At 41.5% G+C, this 16,435-nt stretch overlaps 1 protein-coding gene and 1 long non-coding RNA gene across 20 annotated transcripts in view; one reads left to right on the top strand and one right to left on the bottom strand.

Annotated features, from left to right (window-relative positions):
• Window positions 1-3,221: 3,221 nt before the first annotated feature.
• Window positions 3,222-9,898, top strand: LOC132436228 (uncharacterized). The gene is made up of 3 exons (XR_009521747.1): window positions 3,222-3,316; window positions 4,455-4,519; window positions 9,815-9,898. It is a non-coding gene; the product is annotated as an uncharacterized lncRNA (long non-coding RNA).
• A 221-nt stretch (window positions 9,899-10,119) lies between these two features.
• DTNA (dystrobrevin alpha) overlaps window positions 10,120-16,435 on the bottom strand; it is a 390,982-nt gene continuing 384,666 nt past the window's right edge. For 10 of the 19 annotated variants that reach the window (XM_060028867.1, XM_060028865.1, XM_060028869.1 and 7 more), the window contains one exon: window positions 10,120-10,575. In XM_060028867.1, coding sequence (XP_059884850.1) covers window positions 10,435-10,575 — 141 coding nt within the window. In that variant the 3' untranslated portion in view covers window positions 10,120-10,434. Of the gene's footprint in view, window positions 13,143-16,091; window positions 16,141-16,435 lie in introns of all 19 variants that reach the window. The other 9 variants (XM_060028873.1, XM_060028875.1, XM_060028877.1 and 6 more) reach the window with 3 other exon arrangements.

Raw genomic sequence — 16,435 nt, 5'->3', positions numbered from 1 at the left:
TTTTCTAGGCCCAAATATGTATTAAACCTGTATCACCGGTGATGACAAGTCTAGCAAACATTCAGATTTGTTTTTCTCTCATCCTCTCCTGACATTTTGTTTGGAAAACTGGAGTGTTGTACAACGTGAAGTTTATCTACAAGTAATCACTTGCTCTTGCTCAGGCCTCTGAGCACATTGAAAGCTGAGGAATCCGAGCTCATGGCTATGGTTTGGGGCCTGCTGTTTTCTTTTGTTCAGAAAACACTGTCTGGGGAACAATTCATAGAGTATTTGTAAAGCATACACAGCAGAAGGATTTGGTTGTCCTTGAAACTTCCGGTCCATAGTTCATCAGATTCGTGTAGAAACTACAGCCTTCTTTTAATCCATCAGATCCAGAGTTTAGTTTGGGTTTGCACAGAAAAGGTATAGAATGTATAGACAGAGAATGCATATCTTTTAATAACAGCAGCTTCTATTTTCTCTCTTTGCCTTCATGAATTAATGTATGGATGTTAAGAACTTCTGATAGTAAACGATCTCCCTAATGCATCCTTCATTTAAAGATATAGTGAACTGAGTTTTAGTTATGCAGAATGCTGTTCTTTTTTAAAAAAATATTCAATGTAATTTTGATGCACAGAACTCTGCATATGTGAAACGAATTATTATGATTCTACCACAAATGCTGAATGAATTGGTAGAATTATAAAGAGTGCCTTCTTTAGAATGCACTTAGCTTCTTTAGAGCTAGTGAAATGTGATTTGGAAATAGATTAACATGAGAAGGACAGATATGTTCCATTGAAACAAGCTATGGATGTCTGTAAAATTGCTTAGAACAATGTGGTTGCTAAGTGTCATGTTAATTTTTGTTAGCTATCCTTCACAACATCCTTGAGAAATGGCTGCATTACTGTTTCTTGTACTTTAAGTGTTAGACTGTTTTATCAAGTTTTCCAAGACTGATAGTGCAGGTAAGAGAGAAAAAAAAATGCTCCTCATCTAAATAAGTGAATAAATAAGCAAATAAGTAAAAAAGTGAATGAATAAATGAATGAGTGAATACTTAAATAGAAGGTATGCTGAGAATGACTTCAGATAATTCTTGTGGTGACTCAACTCTCATACTGTGAAAGAGAAGGAGCTATAATTTGGCACAAAATAGCTGTTTGAACTTGAAGAAGAATAAATGTGTTCTTTTTGAGCTTCAATAAGACAATACTATGTCCAGCTCTACCAAGTGGTTTACAAACACTGTATTATTTCTTTTTTTCTTTTTTTTGCGGTACGCAGGCCTCTCACTGTTGTGGCCTCTCCCGTTGCGGAGCACAGGCTCCGGACGCGCAGGCTCAGCGGCCATGGCTCACGGGCCCAGCCGCTCCGCGGCATGTGGGATCTTCCCGGACCGGGGCACGAACCCGTGTGCCCTGCATCGGCAGGCGGACTCTCAACCACTGCGCCACCAGGGAAGCCCTATATTATTTCTTTTTCCTGTTACTCCCAACCGAATTTATCCCTCTGCCCCCCATCTCCTCTTTGGTAACCATAAGTGTGTTTTCTATGTCTATGAGTCTATTATTTTATCATTGTCACAGATTTGGAGGCGATAGAAACCTTGTAACGTGTGTCACTGTGTTTATGCTGAAATCATTTCTCTTAATAACTTGCTAAACTTATCTAAGCAAATAATGAGAATGAGAAATTAACTATGTTATAGAAATAATAATAAGTAAAATATTAGTGGACCATTTTGAATCCAGTTCTCCCCTTTGAGGTTAAAAATCAGCAAAGAGAATCCTTTGTGAGATTATAAGGAAAGAGTAAGAAATAAGTGCCCTCAGTATTCAAGTGTTTCTGCTACACGACTTTGAAATCCTGATGTGGAGCCTCAGAAAATGGCAATGTTTGGGAAGGAGGTGACATACATGACTTGACAGCTTCTTATTTGGGTGGCCAACATGTCTGCACTGAGATACATACCTGTGTAAATACCTGAAGCTTTTACTCAGCCATGGAAGAGAAGTTGGAGGTTGTTTTAACTGCTGGATGGGAAAGAGAGTAAAAAGTCCACTGGTTCCATCTACTTAAGTCAACTATTGCTACCCCTAAGTGACATAAAGGCAAAATGATGAACAGCAGTTTAAAAAAAGTTAAACCTGCAATGAACTAACGAAGTGGATAAATCCTCAACTCTCTCCAGCTGAGTCTATTGCAGAACTCACGATTAAGCTACTGTTTCCCAAACAAGTAGAAACCACTGAGCACCTCCCTCATCAAACTACCCTGGGCCTCGGTCTGCAAATCCAAGTTTCAGATACCACTCCTCTTTCGTTTCAATAAACAAATCCTTCTGCAGCAGTGGGCCAGGAGGGGAGAGATGGCTCGCTGTCAAACCCAAAGGGGACATCAGCCCTGCCTGCGGAGTGAACTGGGTTGGGGTGGGGCAAGGAGGGCTCTGCTCAGAGTTCCAGGATCTGGCTCAGAAACACTGAGACCATTGTCTTTAGAGGCAACAAAAAGGGCTGTTGAAAAAAACCAAACTTTAATAGAAAGCCAAAAATCTGTGCTTGTCATTTTGTGTTTATTTGGCATTCAAGAACGGCAGTCGTTCTCAGCTCTTGCCGCTGTTTGTGTTTAAAGGAAGGCCCGTAGCCATGGAATGGGAGCCAGCCCTCAATACCTCACTCTGAAAAAAACAAAAACAAAAAAACCCCTCGATCATGTCTACTCAGATGTCCTCTGAGTTCCTGTTGAAACTTCGCGGCTGGTGAGTGACAGGTCAGTAGGCTCCTTACCTGCTAACCATTCTGGGCCATTCTTTCATAACGAGATACATATTTGTGTTAACTTGGAGGAGGGGGACAACATTCCTTTGCCATTGGGTCAGATTTTCCTGTGTGTTTGCGTGCGCTCTCTCTCTCTCTCTCTCTCTCTCTCTCTCTCTCTCTCTTTTGTTGTTCTAGTTGAGCAGTTCCTGTCAAATCACAGGAGGAGGGGGAGTGTAATCACTGTGCAGTTTACTTCAGCTACTTGGTTAACAGTGACATCGGTTCCCCGGTTTATGGGAAACCAAGGTAACCTAATCTGGAACGTTAGAGGAAACTGCTGCAATTCTGTAACCTTTACCCTAACTGCCTGACTGAGTGAGGACTGGAAGGGAGAGTGACGGGGCGGGGCCGGGAACTCACCAGTAGGCAAGCGACGCTACCTGTTGATTGGTGTCTGCAGAACAGACCCGTTTTTCTACGGTGATCAGTTGAAGAATACCGTCATTTGTTGAATTGAACCAGTGCCCTTGACTTCTTAGAAGAGGTGAAGGGAATTGATCACAGTAAGTTCTCGGAATGTAAAAAATTAAGATAAACTGCCGGAACTGATGTGGTTTTTCATAATGCTTTTCATTCATATTGCTATAAATTACTATATGATTATATTTATATTTTATAATATGACTGTATTTGATCACACAATAAATCTGTAAAGAAATGAAAATAGGCATCCGTACCCTCAGTGAGAATTTGGTTGGGAATGAGACGGTAAGTGACCTGCATAGGCTCAAATACCCCAGCCTACCATCCCGTTCTCTTGATTCCCAGAACCACGTTATTTTTCAGTGACTTCACGAAATGTTGACAGATAGCCAAAACATAGTGATTCAACAGTTGGAATACAATAAAATGATTACATGTCATCCCGAGAAAGATCTGTAAGGTAGATCCTGGTTCTTCCACTCACCCAGTTCTGACTTAGGAAAAGAACAAATGCTGGGAGAATCATCACTTCTTCCTGTGGATCCCAGCAGTGACACAGGCTGCATTCCTCTCTATCCGCCCCCTCCTCCCTCTTTGTTTTTGGCCTTTAAGACTGATTTTCACTTGACTTCAGTGAAGCGTTTTGCTTAATTCTGTTTTGAATTAACTTTGGGTAAAGTCTGTCTTATCCGTGAAACCTTAATTTCAAAGTTACTTTTCCTTAAACCACTGTTTTGTAGGTGACAACCAAACCCAAATGTTATCTCCTTCCATCCATATTAAAAATGTTCACGGTGGTAATGAGTCATCTCATTCAAAAGTGGTTATTGGAATTCCTGGCCCAGGTAGCTCACTCAAAATCCTTTCTTAACCAAATTTCTGAAGACTCAGTGGAAGCTGGTGACTGTAGAATCCTGTGAAATCCCAGTTAGCCAACGAGGTGTCTGAAGTATAACTATTCTGTGAATAACGTGGACCTGCTTTGGGGCATAAAGAGTCTGGTGGCTCCTCACACTTCAAGGGAGTTATTCAGCAAATATTTGTAGATGGTAAAGAGCATGACTGGAAATGTTTCTCTTTGGAATTTTATTTTATTTTCCCAAACATCTTTCCAAATGGATATTTTGTGGGATGTTGAGTATAAATATTTAAGAGACTCAGTGAAATAAATGCTAGTTCTGAGCACTTCCGGCTTCCAACCTTTTGTTTGTTTTCCAGTGAGAATGTACAGTAATCCATTTCAAACTCTGGCTTTCGTGGATTTAGACCAGGCTCCCCCAGAGGTAGGAATACCAGGGCAAGGATTAACCAGATTGTAATCTTTGTGCCTGCCAGTCTGACGTCACTTGTAGATTCTGCCAAACTTCCTTTGGAAGCAGATGTTCCTAGAGGGGGAATGCTAATCACTTATCCTCTTATGTTTGTTCAGTAACTGCTGATTCGTGGGAAATACAAGGATTTAGATTACGGTTACAAATAATTCACAAGGGATATATGTTTTCAGAGAGAATAAACATGATTATTCCAACACATTTTTTCCTCTTTCCTGGCATTTCTCATGTTTTAATTCAAGCTTTCCCATCGCCTTCCAGTCAGGGAGGACTTGTCATATATTGTCCTTCCCCAGTGCAATAGCTCCCATGTCAATCTGTGGGTAACTTACAGATCTTAGTAATATTTTCTAATCGCCAGTCTAACATTGAAATATAAACGTCAAGCCCTCATCCTTGTACTCATAAATGCTCTCTTTTAGCCAAAAAGAGTGGAATTAAAACAGAAAAACCCCAAAGGGTCAGATCTGTTGATGATTTACGAACAAGGAAAACAGTGGGTCCCACCCATGTCAGCACTGTGGTAACAGTGGCCTTTGGTTGCTATAATGAATGGGTATGTATTGATACATGTATTAGGAGAATATTGCCACTGATACAAAAATATCAAGATTTTTAATATATATACATATATATATATTTTGCATTCAAAGAATACACACTACTTGCAACATAAAGCTAAGTAAAACTGATATGACTGATTTATACTTGTGTAAGTCTACAGCCCCAGATTCCTTTATTGGCAATTACTATTGAACTGAATGAGTAATTCTGGTAAGGATGAAAGTTCAGTCAGAGGTGAACCTGAGGCAACTGCTGAAGCATCTCTCCCAGGAAGTGGTGGGGACCTTTCATGTAATTTGTGGTGTGTTCTATAGTTTCTTTGGGTCACCAGAATTTGCTTATTATGTATTTCAAACTTTCAATTATTTAGAGAATTAAGAAGAAAATATGTTAGAACAAGTTTCTTCCGGAAATTGCACGATAGGGACGTTCTATAATGATATACAAATCCTACTATATGTTAGTAGCTATTCCAGAAATATCGAGGCGGTGCTTTTTATTATTATTTATTACTATTATTTTTTAACTGAACTACAGTTGATTTATAATGTTGTGTTAGTTTCTGGTGTACAGCAAAGTGATTCAGTTATACGTATGAAGTGGTGCTTTTTATTTTTTAAATTTTTTATTTAGTTATTTTTTACATCATGAAGTGGTGTTTTCTAAATGGAGAACACAAGCTTTTACAGAATGTATTTGATTCAATAAATGGAAAAATCTCTAAGAGGCAGATTGCAGGTTTCCTCTGTAGAGTCCAAGCTTATATGGTTATTTCCAGAGTCTGTTCCAACACCCCATTGAGATTACGGTGGAGAGAAAGGATAGAACAAAGAAATGGCGAAAACAGGGCTATCTTAGGCCCCTCCCTCTGATCTCATGTCTAAAGAATTTGATTCTGCTCTTAGATGAACTGAAAAATGTCCCTCTTCAAAGAAATGGGAGGGCAAGTTAATGACCTGGTCAAAATTTCTGAGGTAGCCTCAAGAATATGTGGATTCACAAAGTCAATCAGTGCCTTAAAAAAACAAAAGCAGCTCACTATCAGCGATGCCAAAATTCAACTTGATTTTTGCAGATTCTCCTTAGCATCTAGATGTTTGAACAAGTCTTATCCATAGGTCATCTCATTTCAGAAACCCCCAAAGTGAACAAACCCACAGATGTTCTCATTTTAGTGAATTCTGCAGCTAATATCATTCTGGAGGGACATCAGGCATCAGAATACAGTCCTGCTAAACATTAAACTTTTGACTAGAAAGGTACCTTCATGGTAGAATAAGCATTTTCTGTTCTCTAAATGTCCCACTGTGGGAGAATATCTTACTTGCTTTATGATGCAGAATTCACCCGAGACTTATTCCTGCCTGATGCTGGAGTGTCTCTTTGCTTGCTTTCTTGGGCGATCAGTCCCTCTGATTTGACTGGGACTGAGGCATTTCTCAGGACTCTTGGCTTTCAGTGCAAAACTGGGTCAGTCTCAGGCAAACTGCTGACTCACTTTCTGTGAGGAGTCCTGGCTCTGTTATCAGGTCTTTTGCAGCCCGGAGATCAACATACAAATCAGCGTCTCCACTTCTCAGAACGAGCATCACTTCCATCTGGCTGTGGAGCACAGGCGTGCCCCGCAACTTCCTACTTCCGGTGCTTACCAGAGTCTATTCCAGATAGACTTTCACCTCTTCCAGAGCTTCCATTAAAAGTTCTGGCTGTGACTACTGATATTTAGGAGAGTAGCCTGAGGAATGGTGTGTCTTCCTTATTTTTCAATATCTTCTATATTTATTGCTCAACTACTTTGTACGAGGCATTGGGTTCGGTGATGTTCTACATGAATGCGGACCCTTCTCACCACCAGCGTGGAGTCTGGTAAGACAAGTAACCAAGCAATTATTTACAAAGCTTAATCCTTTCATCAGGCCAGGCCAGGATGAGGCTACAGTGTTGGAATAAATTCTGTTAGTTTTATACTATTCACCATCACAGATTTGCAATTTAGCTTTATGCTAAGTAAAACAACTTTGCCCTTAAAAATTTGTTTTTAAAGGTTATACTCCATTTACAGTTATTACAAAACATTGGCTATATTCCCTGTGTTGCACAGTATACCTTGTAGCCTATTTTATACCCAAAAGTCTGTACCTCCCACACCTCCACATTGCCCTCCCCCCAGTCCTCACTGGTAACTACTAGTTTGTTCTCTATATCTGCGAGTCTGCTTCTTTTTTGTTATATTCTCTAGTTTGTTGTATTTTCTAGGTTCCACATGTAAGTCATATCATACAGTATTTGTCTTTGTCTGACTTCTCTCTCTTGGCATAATGCCAAGTCCATCCATGTTGCTGCCAATGGCAAAATTTCATTCTTTTTTATGGCTGAGTAGTATTCCATTGTATATATAGAGCTATATACCACATCTTTATCCATTCATCTGTTGATGGACACTCAGGTTGCTTCCATATCTTGGCTATTGTAAATAGTATTGCTATGAACTTTGGGGTGCATGTGTCTTTTCGAATTAATGTTTTTGTTTTTTTCCAGCTATATGCCCAGGAGTGGAACTGCTGGGTCATATGGTAGTTCTGGTTTTTTAAGGAACCTCCTTAATGTTTTCCATAGTGGTTGCACCAGTTTACATTCCCACCAACAGTGTATGAGGGTTCCCTTTTCTCCACCTCCTGACTTTGTGCTTTTTTAGAAAAAGAAAAATTGAAAACTGTCCCTTACACCACTCAATGTTTACAGTATATACAGAGACCCTGTACAATGTACAGTACCTGTACTGTACAGTACTGTACAATGTACTGTACCCTGTACAATGGCTGGAAAAACGTGTCTTTGCTGTTGAACAAGTATGCTCGTTTGTAGTGGACAGTAAGAATTAGGAAGTTATGTTTTACATGCGGTTTTCAGTATCTTTTCTTAGCTTTGGTTTAGGTTTTCTGGTAAAATTATACTCTTCTTATTATCCTGTTAAAATATTTGAATCCTTCTACAACAAAGAGGCTTCTCGGATCTCCTTGCAGTAGAGGGGAAATATTACTCTTTTCTCTTGCACTAACTCCCCAAAGCCAGCATTTTTTTTTTTTTTCTTGCGATATGCGGGCCTCTCACTGTTGTGGCCTCTCCCGTTGCGGAGCACAGGCTCCGACGCGCAGGCTCAGCGGTCATGGCTCACGGGCCCAGCCGCTCCGCGGCATGTGGGATCTTCCCACACTGGGGCACGAACCCGCTTCCTCTGCGTCAGCAGGCAGACTCTCAACCACTGTGCCACCAGGGAAGCCCGAAAGCCAGCATTTTTAAAAGGAGTATAAAGTATTTTGTTTTTCAGAGGACCATTGTTCCCAAGTTGGCTACAAACCAGGAAAAGGTTCTTGCCGTAAGCTGCTCCAGTGTTGGACAACCAGACCTGCCCCATTACTCCTGACTATGCTAGTGAAATCTTAGGGGAATGTTTTGGGCTGTGCTGGTTCTTGGTGTCTATCACAGTCTTGCTTCAGGATCTGATGGCTTAGAAAAAAAATTGATACTGAAAATCTCTTTTCGTCTTTCCATTGCCTCCCAGTTCTCCTTTACTAGCTCAGATAATGTTTAAAGCAAAAAATTCGCAAACTATAATATATGTTGCTAAGGCAACCAGAAGACAGCAGTAGGACTTAAACCAAAGCCAAGGAATTGAGCACAACTCCTTGGATGAATCTTAGTCTTGACCAATGCCAGATCTAGCAGGGGTGAGGTGAAGTCTTCATAGCTCTGGATAGAGGGAGAAGCCTAATTTCAGAAACTCCTCTGAAAAGTGCACCATCTTCTCAGAAGTGGGAAATTTCTTGTTTTCCCTCTGTTTCCTGTTTGATGGCATGCCCAGTCTTCTTCCCATCTCAGCCTTGTCTGCAGATTTTTTCAGAACAGAGGCAGCTCCCTAGGTTATACTTCTGGATGACTAAGCACTCCTCAAATGGATATTGTGAGGATTAAATGTAAATAAAGCAGTTTTTTCTAAAGTTGTAAAGGATTACACAAATGTTAGTTATTTTTTCCCAGTATTTGGAATTTGGGGGAGAAAAGAAAGAAGAAAGAGGAAGAGGAAGAGAAGAAAGGCGAGGGTGTATGGATTGTGTATGTTGATTACAACAAGGCTTTCCATGAGCAGCAGAATAGTATCTCATTTAAAAAAACCCTGCATCCCCAAAGGCAGGAAAAGGTGAGGTATTTGGCTTCATTTGCTTGATCCTCAATGCGTGGTCCATGCTTCATGCTGCAAATACTGACCTGTGGTCTTTCTCCTTAGAACAGACTAACCTCATGTTGCTTTAGGAAACTCACTGAAACAAAGGAACAAAATACACAAGATATAGTGTTTTTAAAAAGATTTTTTAATGAAGAAATAATTCCATTCCAAAATATAGACACACAATTAAATAGTTTAATCACTTCAAAATATAACATGTCCCCAGGAGGTTCCAACACACACACATACACACAAAACAATACTTAACAGCAATACAAAAAACCCATACAATAGTAGTTTTGTTACATACCAATGAATGTTGTGAAATCTTTAGTGTCTCTGAATTGGTTATTTCAAATGGTGTCAAATTACAGTAGTCATAATTAAAAATGTCTTATAGTTAATTAGCCTCAGGATGTGATACTTCTGATTTTTTTCCCCCTTTTTTTGGTTCAAAGGTAAAAATGCCCTTTCTTCTGAGGACACGGTGGAGTTCTTGTTTGTGGCTCCTTGTGCGGAATTGAACCAAGGTGATTGCAGCGACCAAAGGCTGCCAGATTTACAACGTCTACCTACAGTTAACAGCCAAGAACTAATAAGGGTGCACAAAGATGATCAAAATAAAAGCAGACATTAGTGCTAAATTATGAGGCAACAGTCTGGCTCATGCATATAAGAAAATACATAGTATATCACAACGAAGGCCACACTCTTATGTAGTTCAGTTCACATCACTACTTACAAATGAACCTTCCCTGCCTTATAGTAGATCACTCGAGAATCCATTTTTCACAATCTCCAGCACATCTCCCTGCGACCAACCAAATTTACCCCGACTTCCGTCCTGACCAACCACAACTGATTCCTGAATCCCCTACAGTAGATTTCACCCTCCTCCCTCCCTCCATGACATGGCCCCGTGGGGGAGGGTTGGCTGTGTTAGACCAGTGCTCATTAATAGGCCAACATCTCTAATGGAGGTGGATGTGCAATTCATCGTGGAACAAGAAAGAAACAACCCCCGCCAGACGGAATTGGATCTAATGGACAGGACAGGTGGCACCTGCTGGGTTTGCACTTAGAACAGGCCCCAAAAGTAGATTTGGAGAGCCAAGGAAAGAAACCCACCGCAAACCACAAAAACCCAGAACAACACACGCCATTTTGTCTCGGTTACAGGACAGGGGTGCTTGAGTCTGGTCTCAGTGCTGACGTGGAGCTAAGAGAAAGAAAAGGTGGCTGGTTAGTCAGGAATTGGTCATTGGTAGCAGTTTCCAGAGTCCTTGCAATGGCTTTGTACGATGGTTTCGACAACCGTGTGATGGAGTTGGCAATGAATGCTATGACGGGGGAAGGTTATTGGCAGAACAGTTCAAACCTTAGACAAACGTTTTGATGTGGAAACACAAAATGACAACATCTGTCAGCTCGGTCCAGTTGGCGGCTGAATACCACCTGCAGGGTCAGGGTTCTGAGTTTGGGAACTGCCCGGCTATGATTGAGAGCTGACAGCCATGTAGGTAGCTGGGATGTAGTGGTTTTAAGTACTGAGTATGAGGCACCAGTGGTCACCTGCTCCATCTAGAGAGGCACGGGTTCACAGAGGATGGGCAGTGGAAAAGAGATGAACATTAAGATATACCAACAAAATCCGCAATAAAATCCATCTGTGCAAAGAAATCTGAGAACTGTGCAGTTGTGTCCCTTTGGTGTCAGCCTGTTCTCAGGGACATTTTTCAGGCTGGTTCTCCCGAGGGAAATATGATTAAGTACATCAGTGGGCAGACTGGGCTCCTTGCTAATGCCAACCAAGAGCTTTACTATCCCCAAAGCAAGCGATTTTGTTCCACAGGGCAGCCAAGGAGATGGTTTATGACCCAGTGCAGAGGCATGAACATCTTAGAACTCTCTGGAGAGGAAGCTGGAAGATGTCAGGATGTCTCTTCTCAGCTGGGCACCCACCAACTACCGACTCTGGGAGGTGGCAGGTTTTTGCCAGCCCTGGAAGCAAAACCGAATAGCTGAAGCTTTGAGGTTGACGCAGAATCTCTTGCTTATCCTGAATAAGGCCTTTTCAGAGATTTTATTATACAACTTTATTCTAAAGCAGTGGTTCTCCAACTTCGGCGTGCATCAGAATCACCTGGACGGTTTATTCAAACACAGATTACTGGGCCCCAGCCCCAGAATGTCTGATTCCTTAGGCCCGGGTTAGAGCCTAAGCATCTGCATTTCTAATAAATTCCCAGGTGATATTGACGCTGCTGGTCCAGGGACCACACTGTGAGAACCACTGTTCTAAAATTATGTTCTCTTCTTTCTCTTAAAGGAGAAACAGGAATCCAGGGAAGCTGCCAATTTAAGGATAACGTATCTACTATGTTGTAGGATGTTTCTTTCATCAAATATTGAAACGAGTAGAAGATGATGTTTTCATTTCCCCAGAATCCCTAAGGGAGGTCTTTAGTGCTCCCCAAAGAGGGCCCTCAGAAAGGACCATCGACAGAGTCATTCATTCTCCCTTCCTTGTCAGTTCTTTTGCACATTAGCTTTTCACGGAGTGCAAAATCCCAACTCCACTTAGAAGAGCCTGTTTCCTCTCATGTGACCAGAGGAGGCTGCATGCAGAACACCAGGTAGCCAGCTAAGGCAATACACATTCAGAAAGAAGAGGAGGGCGAACGTTTGCAAGCGCGCTTTAAGCCTGTATATTTAAAGCTGAAAGGCGTCCAAACGACCCGATAGGGGAACTTGCGGATGAGCGGTGCTGTTAGAAACATGCTCCCTAAAGCTAAACCGAGAGGAACCAGCCCGTGGAAGAGCAGAGATAACTTGAGTCCATTGGGGGGAACTTATGGCACCTGTGGTTTATAAACAGCTTTAGTAACGAGTATTTCAAAACAGAGTTCACAGTTTTTAAGAAGATCTGTGCTGATTTTAAAAACTAGATTTTATATAATTTGAATGTTGCCTTTATTTTTTGGGGGGGAATATGATCTTTATTTGGAAAAAAGTATTTACACTAAACTCTAGGGCTGATTGGTTAGAGTATCTTGAAAGAAAACAACCCCAAGTTGGAAAGAAGCCCTAAAGACTGGATTCTCCTGGTGTGTTTGGTTCAAGCCTCTGCTCTCAGAGACTTGGAGACAAGTGCAGACCATGCAGGCCAAGGGCCCTTCTTGGCTTTAGGGCTCTGAGTCTGTACCCTCGGGAACCAAATCCTTCGGGCTTAGTGAGTAATTGCAAGTGGTTGTTTTTCTCCAACTGCTGTGGAAAAAAAAAATGTACAGTGTATATAATCAATTGTTTTGCTAAAATCTCAGAGAATTCAGAAATCAAACTCCTAGCTATAAACAGTATTAATATTGTCCTTGTAAACTGACCAGGTTCAATGTCATGTGCAAAGGTTTAAGATGCTTGTTAATACTGCCGTTGTGAGCAACAGCAGCGTGGGATTTCAGCCTGTGTTTTTATTTTGAGGGATGAGACATGTTACAGAAGATGTAGCTGATAAGTTAGCTTTGAACAGAAGTCTTTTTTTTTTTCCTTCTCAAAACACACATCTATGAACTACAAATCTGAGAACAAAAAGTTAGCTGCGCTATAGCCGGCAGAACACGTCTTTAGGGGCAGGGGTCTGTTGGGAGCTGCTGCGTGTAGTGGGTCCTCTCTTCTGTGAGGTGAGGCTGCTGCCAGGCTGCCGTCTTCTCCTCTGTAGGGGTGGGTGCAGCTCTGTCCTTCATCACCAGTTCTCATGTTACTTTCATCTGTCTGACTATAGCTTGCCTGGGAATAAGCAATGTGTAATTTTTTTTAAAGATGGTAACTGCTCTCTAAATAAGGGTTATGAAGTTTAGAATCACCCCTTCCCCCCCAACACACACACACACACACACACACACACACACACACACCCTCTACTTTCTTCCTCTGACAGTCAGGAATGAACGTCCTGGGACACTGTGGGCTACTGCACCCTCTGAAAGAAGAGAGGACAAGAATCCTCCATGCTGAGTCTCTTGCCTAGCGGGTACCTGAGGCATCTGGAGGGTTAAAGCAACGTAAACAGAAATAGTGGTGCTGTCCTTTGGACAAGAAGATGAGAGCACTGACTCACCTTCAGAATGGCATGCTAATTTAAAAAAAAATCCACTTTGTTCTTCCAACCCTCCAATTTCTCAAGTTAGGATGTGGCTGGTCAAGGCACGTGGAGTACCGTGTGGCCAGAAGGATGGAAAAGGGACCAACCCAAGATCCCAATGGGCCAGAATGGGATTTTGGTGGACTCTAATTCGAGTGCGAACCTTTCTGTGTACTGTTTCTTCTAATGTGGCTAGTTGAAAAGCAATAAGTCAGCTTTCACTCTATTCACTCTTGTTAGTGTGTTGGTAAGTGCCTATTTATCTTCAGAGAGGCCTAAGGCTCTTCTTGCGCAGAGGATGGGTCGTCCATGTCTCTGGTGTTTCACCTTTTGCCCTTTAGTCACGTAGGGCTCTGCTTGGTGGATGCCTAATTGACTCTGAGCTGCTGAAATCAGCTCTAGGACCCTTGCAGAAGAGATGCATATACTTTGGGATAATTTCTGGTCTTGTAGTGTAGCCAGGAAGTCCAAACAAATAGATTTCAACAGATGAACTGTTCTACAATTTCAGCTGTATTTCTTGGCTGCATCAAGAAAAACTACAGTGGGGTAGAACTAGGTGCAAAGATGAAAAGCTACTAGTTCCTACAGGGTTCTACCCGGTCTTCAATGAATTTTGTCTGATTTGCTGATTTAGTGACAGGCGGGTTTATATTTAGAGTTCTGTGGGATGCCAGCTAGGTAGGTAAGGATGCAGTAGGCAGCAGAGGCCACAACTGTTTTAACTTTTCACTGCCAAATTGGCAACAGAAGATTGAAAAAGGGCCTAAGAACTTTCAGAGTACTGAAATCTCTGGCGTTTATGGACAAGAACCAAATACCATTTTTTATCTGGGTTTATGTCAAGGGCATTTCATTAGGCTTTTAGAAAAGTATATTTTTCTAAGCACTACCTACTGATGTTTAAATAATGTGCAGAACAAAAATGATCAGATTGCTGGAGCTCAGAGAAAGAAAATGCTATGAAAGGAAAAGGCTTGCTCCTTTGGGACTAGATTTGTTATAACTGGACTGAATAGTTTCAGAAACAGCTCCTGGGAATTTTTCACTGCAGTTATCATGAATCAGGAGAACATGTGGTGTAGCATTCTCAAATCCAAGGGAGGCAGACTAAAACGCACTCAATAAGATCCTCCCTTTTATACCAAGAGGGCCTCACAGCTCAAAAATTGTATTTCATAATAACAATTACACTTTAATTTTTACTTGCTTAATCTTAACCTGAGGACCAAGACAGGAGGTCAGTGGTGCTTGAACTAGAATGTATTCTTTACTAATCGATAGGTCATTTAGGAGATATATATCGCTTTTTCAATTTAGCAGCCAGAGTTGAGTTTCCTATCAACTGCACTATTCCATGGGTGGGAAAAGATTGTAGAACTAAAGTGGATACAAGTCCTCGGGACCGTGCATCCAGATGACCGTAAGAGGTGTATTAGCTTTGAAGTGTAATGTGGGACATCTAAATGGCCATTGGCTGGAGCCAGAGAAGCCATCAAGTCTCACGGGACAGTGTAGCTGAAGGTATATCAAGTCATTGTACGAAGCTGAGTCCCAGCCGTATTTCCACAATCAGAGCGAGCAAGCTGGTTCTGAGTCCTGGGGGCTCTCATACACTCACATAATAATTATAGTCACTCCTAGGGACTGAATTGCTTGTAAAGCACTGAGCTTAGTGCTAGGCATGTATGTGTGTGCTAGGAATAAAATGATAGTGCGTCTGCCACTAGGTTACGCTCTTTAAAAGCTATATCTCAGTGAGTACAACTCCTCCATGAGGTAGGTATTGTGATGTATGTTGTACAGAGGGACCAGGGGCTCAGAGAAGTCCAGTAGTTTGTCAAAGATTATGCTGCTAAGATTTGATGGAACTCATATTTGAAATCAGTCTATTCGAGTCCAGGGCCTAAGCTTCAGACTACTATAGTGAAGTGATCCTGCCAATCAAGGGCTATTCTCTTTACATTAAAAAAGTTACTGAGGATTTCCCATGTATTTAGGTAGATCCTTAAAGCTGGGGGACCACATGCCACAGAAATGATATCTGAAATTAAATTATATCTTGCTGAATTCCACAATGGATTTGAATCCGCTGTTCTAAAACCATAAGGCTGTAGAAGGTTTCCTCTCTGTTTTTGCTTCTTTTGTTTTCTTTAATAACACATGCTTTTGCTTTCACTCATTAAGGTACACACTTTGATCTTTTGGGCCCTGAATACAGCAGGACTAAGGAGCTGACTCATCTCTGCAAGTGCTGAGCAAGCCTGGACTTTTCTCTCTCAAATGCTAGAGAGGCTGAAAACTTGAATGCAGTTATGAATCAGTGTTATGGCTTCACAGCTAAGAATTTCTGGGGCATCTTTGGTATTATTGAAATTTCTGTGCCAACTTTCCTAATTAATAGAGTAAAAAGTCAACTCCCAAGGTTGCCTGCCAAATCTCCACTGGATTGTAATGAAATGCTTCATAGATTGGGAAGGAGGGTATTTTATCATAGAGAAAACCTAAGAGAGAGTGATTGTGAATATAGGTTACAAGTTATCAGAATCCAGTGTACAGTGGCCACGTTTCCTCCTAAATAAGAGGATACTTACTTGAGAGGAGAGTGATAAAAGGATATTGCATTCAACCTTGCAAGCTGACCTGTGGGTGACAAAGGACACAAACAAGAAAGGTGACATGTCATGTCTGTGATGTAGTCAAGCTGGTGAATTATTTGGTTGGAAGCCATGCAGAAAGAGAGAGAGAGAGAGAGAGAGAGAAATAGAGAGAGAGAGTCCAAGGAATGAAAGTAACTTTCTGGCCCATCCAACAACCATATGCTCATAGAGCAGTCAAGGAAAACCACTTCGACCTTCTCCAGGGCATATATCTTGAGTGGGGACACACAGGCCTGTCATCTCTCAGCCCTTTTCTTTGTCTTTCCCTTGAAGTCACT

The sequence above is a fragment of the Delphinus delphis genome, chromosome 13, assembly GCF_949987515.2.
Source record: "Delphinus delphis chromosome 13, mDelDel1.2, whole genome shotgun sequence".
NCBI lineage: Eukaryota > Metazoa > Chordata > Mammalia > Artiodactyla > Delphinidae > Delphinus > Delphinus delphis.
Note: the sequence above shows the minus strand (reverse complement) of the source record. Positions and strands in the feature narration are given on the sequence as shown.